Genomic DNA, 13300 nt, shown 5'->3' with positions numbered 1-13300 from the left:
GTCATGCACTTTTCTCCATTCATCTCAGAAGCTCCAAGGTATGAGCGAAGAGGACACATAAGGGTATGCTCTAAAATGAGGGTCAGGGGTGCTTGACTGGCTCAGTTGGGAGAGCATGTGCCTCTTGATCTCTGGGTCAGAGTTCACAGCCCACATTGGGCATACCAGTTGCCTACATTAAAATTAAATTAAAATAAAATAATAAAATTAAATTAAAAAATAAAATTAAATGGTAGGGGTTAGAAGGGTGAATGTGGTAGACCATCTTGGGACAAGAGAACTGAGCTGTTGGCAAAGCAGCAGTGGAGTCCCACAGGAGAAGAGAATTGTCACTGGGACTGAGGTGGGTCTGGGGGACAAAATGAAGAGAATGGCATACCATTTTTTGTTAAAAATTACAACCTAGGGGTGCCTGGGTAGTTGTTAAGCGCCTGCCTTTGGTTCAGGTCATCATCCCACGGTCCTGGGATGGAGCCCTACATTGGGCTCCCTGCTCCTCAGGGAGCCTGCTTCTCCCTCTCCCACTTTTCCTGCTTGTGTTCCCTCTCTTGTTGTGTCTCTGTCAAGTAAATAAATAAAATCTTAAAAAAAAAACAACTACAACAACCTAGATTGATGTCTACCAGTAGTAGAATGGTTAAATAATAGGATAAGTTTATAAAAAATTATATCTATATTTTAATGAAGTAAATTTTTTTAAAGACTCATTTATTTACTTTTTGAGAGTATGAGAGAGTATGCAAGCAGGGGAGGGGCAGAGGAAGGGAATCTCTTGAAAAGACTCCATGCTGAGCGCAGTCCAACACAGGCTCTATCCCATGACCTTGAGATCATGACTGGAACCAAAATCAAGAATCAGATGCTTAATCTATTGAGCCGCCCAGGCACCCCTAATTTAATGAAGTATATCTTTGTATAATGACATGAAAAGATCTCTAGAATAAATTGTCCAGTGGGGGGGGGGAACAAATGTGTAAATATATAGAAGAACATCTGGAAGGGTATGCACCACAGTATCAAATGCAAGTAAGGGAGCGGGACTGGGGAGGGATAAAGATTGACAACACCACAGAGTCATCATTGCATTTATTTTATTTTCAAGGTATCTATGTACATCAAGTAAATACACACTGGGGTTTGTGCAGTTTGGTTTATCTTCCACGCTGGCATGCAACATTTTGGCAGATGTGAGTGGGCAGACCAGGTGCCCCTGGGAGTGACCCTGGCTCTCTGGAAAGGGATGCTGGGGTGGGGGGGGGATGTAGAGTGAAGTTTCTGGTGAAGGCCTTGTGTGTGTGTTCTTATTTATGTAAGTGAATTAGATTCCCCTTACATCTCTCTCCTCATCTGCCTGACACCTTCACGCTCTCTTATGTGTTTTAAAAGAATCATTTGGTGGCAAGATTACCTAAAGCCCACTGGCTTCTCAGGAGCCCTGTTGGCAAATCTTAGCTCAAGTCTACAGGTGCACAGGCGTCTTCCTTCTCCTCCCATTAGGCCTTTCCCTCTCTGCTCTGATTAGGGGTTTGGGGCAGGGGAGCCAGGCTGAACCCCTTTCCCTCAGAGCTGTGGTTTGCAAACTACTGTATAGAGCTCTCGGGTTCTGAACTCTTAGGACCATTCAAGAGCTCCTCCACTAATGAAGCATTTTTCCAGCAAATAAAGAAAATGTAAACTGCTCAGGTCTGCGTCACTTTGGGTTATTTTTTTCTATCAGGATTCTATATAAGATTTACTTTTAAAAAGGTCTGAATATCGCTGCCTTGGATTTACTCTACACCCTTCTGGTAGATTTTTTTCCCTGCATTTTTCCATAATTGCTAAGAGGGGCCCAACAGGTAAAGGAAGAAGGAACTTTTTCCCTTGAAGGAGTCCCAGGCCAATACAGCCTGTATTTATAAGCTAGCACTCACCCTGAGCTTTCTTTCCTGCCTTCGAAGCTAGGTGATGGTTGCCCTGCTGCTGGGGGATGCTGTTCTTCCATCCTATGTAAGACTGGGTATGGGGACACCAGACTTTCTTGACTTGGACTTTCTTGATTTTGGCCTCCACGATCCATCCCTGTAGTTACCTAGAAAACCACCTTAGCACCATGTGGAAGGAAAGGATGTCTGAAACCAAAGTAACAGTCCTATCAATTACATGGGGCAGTGCTGCGGGGGGAGAGAGCTCTCCTCTCACCACCTTCCCCCAGTCTGGAAACTCTGCTCTGCCCCTTTCTTTAAAGTGCACTTAAAACCAGATGGAGACATTATCAAAGGAATTCTGTCAAATAAAATTTGTTTTTTATGCATCATGGGGAAAAGTCAGGCTCCAGCCTGAAAGGAAGACATCTTGAGATAGATATTTTGCCAATGAACTGGAAGGTCCCAAACCAAAAGGTGGAGATGGGAAGAACATGCAGCCCAATATGGGACAGAAAAAGGAATCCAGCTCATTGCTGTGGCAAAAATACTTGGAATTTCCCAGCCTGTTCATCCCCGAACCCAAAGAAACAATCAGTTGACTACACTTGCCTACAACTATCACCCGATAGATGAGCAGCCATTGACAGACCGTTGGGAAGGGTCTGCCTCCTCAAATTTTCAAAATATTTTAAAGCAACTCTAGGTTTTGTTCACGAGTTCTGGGGCAGAGACTATCAAAAGGAGTTTTGAGGAAAAATGGATATGGTCCCTGGAATAATCCATGTCCTTGGTCATTGGGGCGGGGGATCAGGGCACAGGAAGAGGAAGGCAAAAGGTAGACTTTGGAGGGTGGAGTTGCACACCCAGACTCCCTCGGTTCAGTTAAGGGATATATGAAGAAAATTCTATGCGTAATTTAGCAGTTCTTCCATGTTACCCTCCCCTGTGCTGTCTGTGAAAGAGGAGGGGGGAGGAGTCTATTTCTGTATCTTCTTATGATGCTAAGACATTCTTCTGCTTAAGGCTTTGTGTGCGTGTGTGCATGTGTGCGTGTGCATGTGTGCACATGTGTGTGTGTGCATGCGTGTGAAGGATCACAGCCCTCTAGCTCCCATTTTTCCTTTTATCATCTCCATGACTAACACCACTCAGTGTGAGAGACGCATGTTTGAAAAAAGAAACATTCACCCTCCTCCCTATTGCCCCAAATGAGGAGAGTATACTATGCTTAGAAATTGCTAAATACATCATTAGATACTTAGAGAGTACGACAGAGAGAAGAGAGAGACATAGCAGCAGCTTTTGATATATAGATATAGAGTACAAAGGGATACAGAGTAAGAGAAGACATCAAACAGTACAGTTGAACAACGAGGGTTGGGAGGGAGTTGTTAGTGTCACAGACCACAGGTTTGCAGCATGCTGAGAGGAGAGGCCTCAGTCCCTCTTAGAAACTGGGGAAGAAAGAGAAAGAGCTTGTGAGGGACCACCTTCTCGTCCAGCCACTCAACAGGAACAGGGTGGCATTTGTACAAACTTTGGTTTACGGTCTTGTTCCTTTACTACCCAACAACCGGACACCACTCTCCGAGCGCCTGCTCCTCTACGCCAGCCCTTCCTCTTTCTTCCCCACCCCTCTTTCTTCGCTCTTCATGCCTTTTTGCCTATGGGTGTCTGGCCTACCATCCCGGAAAGCCCCAGAGAGGGCCTGGCTTGGACGCAGCCCAGCAAGCGATGGGCCATATTCTCTCATTTCTAGGTCTCCAGAGATGCCAAGGGGACAATAAGACAGGCTCCTAGTGTCCAGCTCTGGGTCCTCAAGCAAGTGAGAAGCCTGGGGACACACAGACACCAGGAAGGCACCTGGCCTGCTGGAAGAGAGGACCTGGGGACAGAGGTGGGATAAGGAGTCTGAGAGGGGAAACACAGCTGTTTTCTGCCTCTGCCGAGCAAGGTGGCAGGGGGTGCTGATGCTGCAGTATAGAGACAAAAAGTCAGCGCTCCTGGGGCATTTCCTAATGCTTCTGGGTGACCTACACAGTTATGAGATGTATGGGACACAGGTACAGGAATGAAGACGACACCTCCTTTACTGGAAGCAAGTTGGTTAAGAAAATACATTTCCATCCTAAATTATTTTAGGGTGGAGGCAGAGAGGGGGTTGAACTGATCTCTCTCAAGATCTCCTAAAATCCCCTACATTCCCGAACCTGGGTGTGGCTCTAGACCCGCACAGCCTCTGCTCACCCTTGTTGACGTGTGGCAGTGACCCCTAGTGGCAGAAAGGCAGTACTGTGGCTACTGCTTTGGCCAAAAAGGAAGCATCAGCGGGTGAGGGGAGGTCAGTGTCCAGAGCCTGGGGGTCAGTAGAGGCGTATCCCCCAGGCAGGGAAAGCAGGAGCTGAGGGACAACTATATAGTAAAAGTTTTGAGATGATGAGAGAAAGCAGGAGAAACACAAAGGCGGAGGGCAAGACAGGAGGCAACCGGAGGCTGGTCAGAGGAAGCAGCCTGAAGCTACCTGAAAGTGCAGGTTTGCGGCAGTCCATGAGGGAGATTAGCTGGCTGCCGTCTCTTGGTGGAGAGGGAAAAGCTTGGCCTGCTCCTCAGCCTCATAGCCGCATGGCAGGTCACTCCTAGAAGAACAGACCCAGCATGGTCAGCTTCATATAAAGGAAAACATTCCTGTCACTGTGTTCCCATAGCATCCCTATGAGACAACAAAAGGCAGGGACTACTTGAGGTTTACAGGAATACAAGGAAAACCGAAGGTGGAGAGATGGAGCCGACTCGCCCAAAGGAAGGAGAGAAAGCCAGGTCATCAGATGGTCATGCCATTCCCCCAGACCCCAAAAGAGAGTGGGGAGAAGCCCCAGGTGGGATTGGAGATGTGCTCTCTGCACCAAGAGGCAGGGAATGAATAGATCCTGGGGACAAGGTGATGGAGAGGAAGGTTCTCATTCCCTCCTTTCCCTGCAGGCTCCAGAGAACCTCTAAGTAGGGCACAGGGAAAACTTAATCATTTCTTCGGGTCCCACCCAGAGAACTCAAGAGCAACAGCGACTGGTGTACCTGTTGTCATTGATATCTGTGGCATTTCCTGAAGGCATCATCATCGAGAACATAGGATTAGGAGAAGAAAAAAGAATATGGCATGTTAGAAGCCATCTCCCCAAACCCTCTCTCATCCTGACCAATTAGAGAAAAAGGCAAGACTTTGGAATATAGCTGCCACCTGGGTCTGTGGCTCTTTATTTTCAAATACCCCAAGCTGCCTGCTCATTTTGTTTGAGGAAGTTCTCCCTGATCCCTTCTGAAGGAAAGGAAAAGGGGAAAGGAAGGGGAGGGTGGGGACAGGCATGGCAATAGGAGGAATCCACTTCTAAGGTCCAAGACCCTGAAGTGATGGGCTGTGTTCAAGCTGTAGGTACAGCGTCACTGACTTTTCTTCTACTTTCCAACTTGCCCTGGGGATCCCAAAGGCTGGTCACCCATTTTTTTCACTCACCGTTGTCCATGTTGGCCTTCTGGTAGGAAGCCAGGGGCCCGCCAGAAGATGGAGCCGCACTGCTGGTACAGGAGTTTGCAAAGCTGGATGGAGCAGAGGAGAGAGATGCTGCCCCTGGCACCCATCCTCGAGGACCCATAGGACCCAGAATCCCCAAGAGGAGGGAGCGTACTTCCCTCCCATCCCCAGAGAACATAAGGCAACAAACAGGGCCACAGGCTGAGAGGGCAATGCCCACCTTCTAACTGTAGGTGTGAAGGTGAGAAAGGGTTCAAAATGAAGCTACTTAGGAAAGGAATTAAGTGTCAGCCAAAAATTAACCCAAACTATGCCCTGTGGAGAGCAGAGAGCCTTGGGTGGGAACTCCAGCCCGTGCCCGGGGCCACTCACTACATGTCCGAGGTGGAGCTGGGCGCAGCCTGCAGGTACAGATTCTGGTAGTTCTGGAAGAGGCTGTTGGTGTAACTGATGCACTCAGGGCTCCGGGTGCCACAGGGGTTGGTGGGTGAAGACGCTGGGTAGTGGCCAGGCCGGACGGGTTTGGCTGTGGTAAAGCAAGGAAAAGGACCGTGAGGACACTGCTTCCTTGCAGTGTCCCCAGTCCCGGAAGTCATGGAGCTGGAGCTGGACCAAGCTGCTCAGGACCTCACTCTCATTTTTATACACTTTTGGGAGGTCCAAAAGTGGGGTGGTCCTCGGGGGGAGGTAGGCGAAAAAGCAATCATCTAGTTGCCTGACACTTAGGAATGTGCTGATCTCCCCCAGAGGTAATCCCAGCTCATCTATAGCCTCTTACCCCCACTCACCGATCTGAGCAGAGTGGCCCCGCTTGCCGGAGCTCTTGTACCGGACGGCCTCCTTGATGCGATCCACCTCTTGCTGGTACCGGCGCTTGTCCTTCATGGCGCCCTCCTTGGCCTCCTTCAGTGCACCCTCCAGGGCCTTAACTCTCTCAGCCGTAGCCCTAAGTCGTTTTTCCAATTTAGGAAGCTCACAACGCAGATCTGCATTGTCACGTACCAGCTGTGGGGTAAGCCCAAGGGAAGAGGCCAAGGCAAAGCCAGCGACCCAAGAGAGAGCCAGCAGTAGGGGTACGGGGGTGCAAGGCAGGGAGACAGAATAAAGAGAAATCAAGTCAGAGAAGATGGAGACCGCGCTTTTTCCTCAAAAGACCTCGTTGCCTTTACCTAATTGCTCCTCTGGCCTGCTTTTTCCTCCTCCCGGAGCAAAGTGGTCAGGCATAAAAAAGTTACATCATTTTCTGAGCAGCAAAATGTGCCAGCTCCACCACAGCCCCAAACTCTTGTGACAGTGCCCTGTCCCAGTCTTTTCCTGCCCTCAATACCCACGCCCCCAGACCTCACAGCTTGCGCCAGGCCTACAGCCCCAAGGCGACCATGTGGGTGAGGCAGCCCTCACCCAGAGATGGCTTTGTCGGCATGCATAGGGCAGGCAGCAGGAGACGAAGCACTGAAGCACTGTCTGGAAGATGCGTATGGTTTTGAGTACTGGTTAGGTGCAGTGCAAAGCAGAAGCTGGAACGTGGGAGCCCCCGACTCACCCCCCCCCCCAGCACACATTCACACAGCGCCCCATAGGAAGGAAAGAAAATGTTTGAGGGCTCACAAACATTTGGGCTCATTACCTTTACATTCAAGGATTTCCCGGACTGTCCCTCCCCCATTTAATTTAAGCAACCACCTTGCAGCCAGAAAAGACTTCCTGGTCTTTTTTATAGGGTTCACACAATAACGGGGGGCCCTCCAGCCTGTGGGAGCTGGCTTTGAAAGATACCAGGTGAACTGGTAGAGCACATAACCCAGGAGAAAAGACAGAGCTTGGAAATAAGTCTGTGCCCCTTCCACTTTGGGCAACTTAAAGATTATAAACAATGGTTTGCTGTGACAAGAGTCCAGCTTAGTTAGGAATAGGGCTCAAGGCCTGGCTATTTAAGATTCTGTGTAAGTTTCTACATCTCCCTCATTTCCCTATCTAGTCTTGTGTCTGCTGAAGTAGGACATTGTGAGGAGTCCTCCATCATCGAGGTGAGTTGTTTTTGGTGTTTGTGACTTCGCACAGAGAGAAGCAGTGGCTTCAGTGAGGAAAAAGGAAACTAAGCCTGGAGGGTGTGATGCTACTGCAATAGGCCAGGACAAACCCTGCAGGCTTCCACTTATAGGAGGTACTTTGAGGAGTCAGACTCGTAGAGAACAAAAGAAGAATGGAGGTTGCCAGGGACTGGGAGGGAGGGGGAATGGGAGTTACTGCGTAGTGGTTATAGAGGTGGCGGTTTTACAAGACGACAGGGGTGGGGAAGGACGGTGGGGGAGTCACACAAAAGTAGGAATGCATTTAATACCACTGAACTTAAAGATCGTTCTGGTGGCAAATTTTATGTGTATTTTACCACACTAAAAATATTGGGGAAAAACAAGCAACATGACACACATTTGGACAGGGAAGGAAAGTGAACACAGAAAGGAGAAGAGGATGGCAGAACAGATTACAAATGTTTCTTCCCTGAACTTTCAACTTTTCCGGAATGTTGTTACATTGTTATACTGCTGTATGTATAATGAGCAAGGGGGGAAAGATGGTAGTGCAGCCCTATGCAGGCCCAAATAAAATAAATATACCCTGCAGATTATCACTGGGCCACAGTTCTGGGATTTTCCCCCTCCCATTATATATGTTTAAAAAGAAAAAGTACCAAGTATTTGTTAAATATGCTGGGCATTGCGCTGAGAAATTTAAGCTCCAGTTTAGTGAGAAGATGAGTCTAAATCAAATGTCCAGGTGGGATTGAAAGAAAGGGCATGAAGTATAGATCAGGGTTTATTTCATGTGTCAGTTAGAAGAGCCGGTTGACACATTGGGGCACCTGTCCTCAAGGCTCAGATATTCGGTGCTGGCGAGGGTGTTCCTGCCCTGTACTCACCAAACATTTCCTGTCCTGACTCCTTTGCACTGCCCCTTCCACTTCCCCACCCCATACCTTTGAAACCCAGTCAGCCACCTAAGGAGCCACAGCAGCAAGGAGGGGGACAGAGAGGCAGCAACTTAATACAATGGGTTCCAACCAGCCCCTGCGAGGGGCTGGTTGTGCCATCTGGAGGACACCTTTTTAAATTAATTACCCCGCCTGCCTGCCCCAGGCCTGGGCAGATGGAGTTCTCTCTATGACAGAAAGCCCCACTTCCCTGGCTTGTTCCTCGTCTCTGACCAGTACCCCTCGTCTGTAGTTACAGGCCCGTACTTCTGAAACATCTACCAGTTTCAACCTCTCCCTCCAAATCCAGAGGCCTGGGGCATTTTCCCCTTTGAACGGGGGCAGGTTGGTAGCTTTGAGAGGGGAGAACAGGGATGGAACAAAGACCAGGGCAAAAGTGGAACCAAAAATGGATAAGGAAGGGATCAGCAGGAAAAATAAAACGGAAAAGGAAGGAAAACATGCAAAAGTCCATTTTCCTAAATCCGAGGGACCTTGAAGGATTTGGGTCTCCCAGGCACCTGGCCTCAAGAGTTCTCTTCACCCTGTCCCCTACTCTTACCTGTTTGTGAACCTTTGTAAGCTGTTCCAGGTTGTTCTCAAGAAAGGAAATCTTCTGCTTTTGGGAGTGAATCCCCCCACTGTCCTCGGGCTCCATTTCTGCACTCTGATGAAAGACGGGGGTCGGGGGGGGAGATGTGGCTGTCCCAAGGTCAGAAAGGTCTCACCCACATCCATCCAAGCCAGCTCCACTGGCAGCCACAGGGGTTGGAGAAAGCTGTGGGCAGGGGACAGTATGGGGGCTGGGAAGTTTCCAAGGATGGAACTCACTTTCTTGACTCGAGTCGTGACGTCTTGAACGAACAGCTTGCGAAGGTTGTGGAGGGTCTGGAGTTCCCGGGCCTGGAAAGAATGATGACAGATTGGGGATAGCCAAATCCCAGGTTAGCCTCTTGGCTCCCAAACTATAGGAACCATCAGTCTATCTGGGCAGGTGAGTCACTGATCCTTTAGGAAAGGATATGTCCTGATTATGCCACAGACTGACTCTGTGTAAGGAAAGGGGTTATGGAGAAGTCAGGGAAAGAAATGAAGCCCCCACCTCACCCTGTTAACTTGGCCCAGAGGGAAACCACTCACAACTGTCTCCTCCAGACCCTTGAGGTCCTGCTTGGACTGTTCATGTCGCTCATACAGAAATCTGGGGCAAGAAGAAAACACAAGAGTCCCTCAGGACTTCCCGTCCTCCCTCTCTCCTCCCTCTCCACTCCCTTGATCCAGACTCTGTTGTAACTAATTATACAAGTTACCCATGTTTGCTGTGCAGAAATTAGAAAAGAAAAAGAAAGTATGATGAGTTTCATAAAAAGCCCATAATTTGGGGCACCTGGGTGGCTCAGTGGGTTAAAGCCTCTGCCTTCAGCTCAGGTCATGATCCCAGGGTCCTGGGATCAAGCCCTGCATTGGGCTCTCTGCTCAGCAGGGAGCCTGCTTCCTACTCTCTCTCTGCCTGCCTCTCTGCCTACTTGTGATCTGTCTGTCAAATAAATAAATAAAAATCTTAAAAAAAAAAAAAAGCCCATAATCTGACTACGTACAGATCAAACCACCATTAACATTCTGATGTTTGTCTTTCTGCACTCACTTCTATGCAGGTATATCCCACAAAAATTGTATGTGATCGTACCATTCATACTGTTTTGCAGCCTGCTTTTCACCCTTAGCAGAACATCACCCACATCTTTCCAGGCCAGGGCAGCTAATATTCAATAGAGGTAATCTCTGAACGTCTTTTTTTTGGGGGGGTGTCCTTCCCCACACCATCTGATGATTCTTCCGAGGCATTTGCCGGCCGGGGGCCACCGTTTCTCACGCGCATGGCACCCGGCTCTGCAGGTGTGAGTAGCGGGCTGGGCCAACACTCACGTCAGCTCCTGGAGCTTGCTGCTCTTCTCGTGTTCTTCATTCTTCAGCTTCTCGTAGTCGGCCTGGAGCTTCTCTAGCTCTAACTGCAGCTTCTGATTCAGGCTGCCGAGGGCAAGGAGGTGTGGGAGAGAACAAAAAGGTTATTAATGAGAGGGAAAGGGAAGACCAGCCCTGCAAACGTTTCCTTCTGGTACAAGTAGGTCTGGTTAGGACTGAGGGACGCTTCTACCTTCGGATTAGCAGAAGGAGATGCAGGCCTTGGCTTCCACAACAGCGTGAGGAGCCGTGGGCTATCTAATCATAAGAGCTCAAGGAGAAGAACTAGTCCTCACTGCTGTGCCTCCTGGAGTTCGGCTGCAAAGTTGTGGCATGGTTGTGGGGGGAAGTGGCCCATGGAAATGAATAAGCCAGACCCCGGGCCAAGAGGGAGCCTAGAGGCCAGAGCCGGCCGGGGGCGACTCTTACTCTTTGAGCTCATCAATGGTCTTCTGCTTCTCGTTGATCTCGTCCCGGAGCCGGGCCAGCTGCCGGTGATGGGCCTCCCGGTGACTCTCCAGCTGCACCTCCAGGGCCTTCTGCGAAGACCCCCATCCCACGCTCAAAGCCAGACTCCCAGGCACCAGATGGGAGAGGGCCCCAGCTGCGCCCTGCCCCTTCCCCACTCACCTTCACATCATCTGCATCCTGGGTGTCCGGCTCCTTGTCCTTTAGGGCCACTTCATGCACAGTTTCTGAGGGAAAGACGGGAGAGCAGCTTACTTAGCACCCACCTCCTCTGGAAAGAACTCCACTTTGTGACCAGAGTTCCAGGCAGGACAGGGGACAGTGACCCAGTGTGGACCCCTGAGGATGTGCTGGGTTAGGACAGTGCAGTTTGATACAGCAGGGAAAGAGGTCCCTGGAGGGTTTATGGCTCGTGTACAATAAGCTATGGGCCCAAGCTTCCATGGTCTCAATCTCATGCGTGGGATGACCGTGCTGTTAGGAGGTGTATTTTGGTGTTCATGCCTTTTCCTCCCTGCCCCGCTCTGGGATCTCAGGTCCCAGGATGCTTGGTTTAGAGGTTGAAGAAGGCCTCACCCTGGGCCTGGAGCTTGGCCAGCTCATCGCTCAGGGAGTCATAGGACTCTTCCAGGTGCCGCTTCTTTAGCTCCACACTCTGCATATATTCTGTAAGTGAGCGGATCTTGGCCTCGTGCTAGTGGGGGGAGGGTTGGGGAGGGGAAGAAGAGGGATGGAGTCAAGGACACAGCTGGGCAACACTGACCTCTGCAGCTCTTCTCCCAGGGCCCCCCCTTATGCTGCACCGGCCTGTAGACAGTGGGCCATGGGCCATTTCTTTAAAGCCCCTTCCTTGAGACCCCATCAGCTCAGAGGGTGGTACCCCCTCTGAACCTTCCCTTCCCCTGCCCGGCCCCTCTCCGGCTAGCCCAGGCCCTTCTGTTCTGGACTTTGGCTGACCCTAGGCCCTTGACATGAAGGGTGGCTGCGGGGAGTCTTATCCCATAGCCGCAGAACCGTCCTCCTTCCCACAGTATGCAAAGGCTCTCAGTGCCCGGTGCTCACCTGGGAGATGAGGAGCTGGCAGGATGAGAGTTCCCGCCCAGTCACCTCCATCTTGCGGTGACATTCGACCTGCAGGTTCTCCAGCTGCCGGCAACGCTTGACCACTGACTTGACTTCCGACTTGATTTTGCTGATGTAGAGTCGGGCCACTGTGAACTCCTCCTCGATGGCTCCGCTGATCTCCACTGGCTGCAGGGTGGGAGAGGACAGGAAGAGGTGCTTCTGGGCTGCAGGGAAGCCTTTTTCCATTCCCAGGGATCCAGCCCACCCCCGCGTACGCCCTCCCACATGGAGACTTGGGTGGCACCCGTATTTTCCAAACAACTTTCAGAGGCTATCACCTGACATTTCATACTAAATCCTTCTCCCTGCACTTAAAGATCCAGTTCTGACAGTCGCCCTCTTCCATCTTATAGAGCAAAGTGATTTGGAGTCGCACTGATCTGCTCGATGGGCACGGCCATGGACTTGCATATCTCATTCCCAGCTCTGGGCCTCACCCCTAACACCCGTTATCATATGCCCATCTCCAGGGCCTCTTTTTTAATTATTTTAATTATTTTTTAAAGATTTCATTTATTTGACAGATACAGTGGAAGAGGGAACACAAGCAGGGGGAGTCGGAGAGGAAGAAGCAGGCTTCCCATAAAGCAGGGAGCCTGATGTGGGGCTCGATCCCAGTATCCTGGGATCGTGACCTGAGCTGAAGGCAGACACCTAACGACTGAGCCACCCAGGCGCCCCTCCGTGGCCTCTTTATTCAGCACCCTCTAGAAGGTGTATTTACAGCAGAGTCTATGCAAAAGTCTATATGTTTTCCCGGGTCTAATTTAAAGGCGTGTTTCCTGGCTCTTTGGCCCACCTTCCTCAGTATCCCTGAGGGCCTGGTGCCCCGCTGCCTCTCCCACCAGTGCCCAGGGCAAGAATGACCAGAACAAGACTGCTGCCTCCAGTCCCACTCACCAGCTTAATCTCCCCGTTGCCCACGATGACACTGAACTCACTCAGGTCCTTCATCAGCCCGTTCAGCACCTCTGCAATTCGTTTCCGCTGGTGTCCACTGACCTCTTGTAGCCGCTGCAACTCAGACTCCAGAGCCAGCATGGTGGCCTGGGGACAGCCCCTCACGTCACCCCATGGCCATCTTCCCACTCCCCTCCCTAGCCCAGGCGGAGCCTCCATCTCAGATGTGACCCCAAAAATGGCTACAGAGAGAACACAGGCCCTGCCAAAGGGTCTGGAAGAGATAGGGGTCAGGAGGGCAAAGGGTGGTGACAAGGCGGTAGAGGGTCCCCTTGCACACTGCACAGTGGGGCAAAGGCATGAGTGTGATGTACCCCCCATATACAGAGGTCCCTGGTGGTGTTCTGGAGGCCGGGGGCGTCTGGACCCCAGTCAACCACT

At 50.5% G+C, this 13300-nt stretch overlaps 1 protein-coding gene across 1 annotated transcript in view; it reads right to left on the bottom strand.

Moving 5' to 3' along the window:
* Window positions 1–1074: 1074 nt before the first annotated feature.
* KIF5A (kinesin family member 5A) overlaps window positions 1075–13300 on the bottom strand; it is a 30866-nt gene continuing 18640 nt past the window's right edge. Inside the window, exons 15-29 of the mRNA XM_082741933.1 lie at window positions 12860–13006; window positions 11897–12085; window positions 11411–11528; window positions 10997–11061; window positions 10796–10905; window positions 10331–10432; window positions 9545–9605; window positions 9236–9307; window positions 8967–9071; window positions 6222–6438; window positions 5806–5959; window positions 5416–5498; window positions 4980–5007; window positions 4429–4543; window positions 1075–3361 (exon numbers count right to left, since the gene is read on the bottom strand). Coding sequence (XP_082598059.1) covers window positions 4465–4543; window positions 4980–5007; window positions 5416–5498; window positions 5806–5959; window positions 6222–6438; window positions 8967–9071; window positions 9236–9307; window positions 9545–9605; window positions 10331–10432; window positions 10796–10905; window positions 10997–11061; window positions 11411–11528; window positions 11897–12085; window positions 12860–13006 — 1530 coding nt within the window. The 3' untranslated portion in view covers window positions 1075–3361; window positions 4429–4464. The remainder of the gene's footprint in view (window positions 3362–4428; window positions 4544–4979; window positions 5008–5415; window positions 5499–5805; window positions 5960–6221; window positions 6439–8966; window positions 9072–9235; window positions 9308–9544; window positions 9606–10330; window positions 10433–10795; window positions 10906–10996; window positions 11062–11410; window positions 11529–11896; window positions 12086–12859; window positions 13007–13300) is intronic.

This window comes from Mustela nivalis (assembly GCF_964662115.1).
Source record: "Mustela nivalis genome assembly, chromosome: 7".
Taxonomy (NCBI): Eukaryota; Metazoa; Chordata; class Mammalia; order Carnivora; family Mustelidae; genus Mustela; species Mustela nivalis.
Note: the sequence above shows the minus strand (reverse complement) of the source record. Positions and strands in the feature narration are given on the sequence as shown.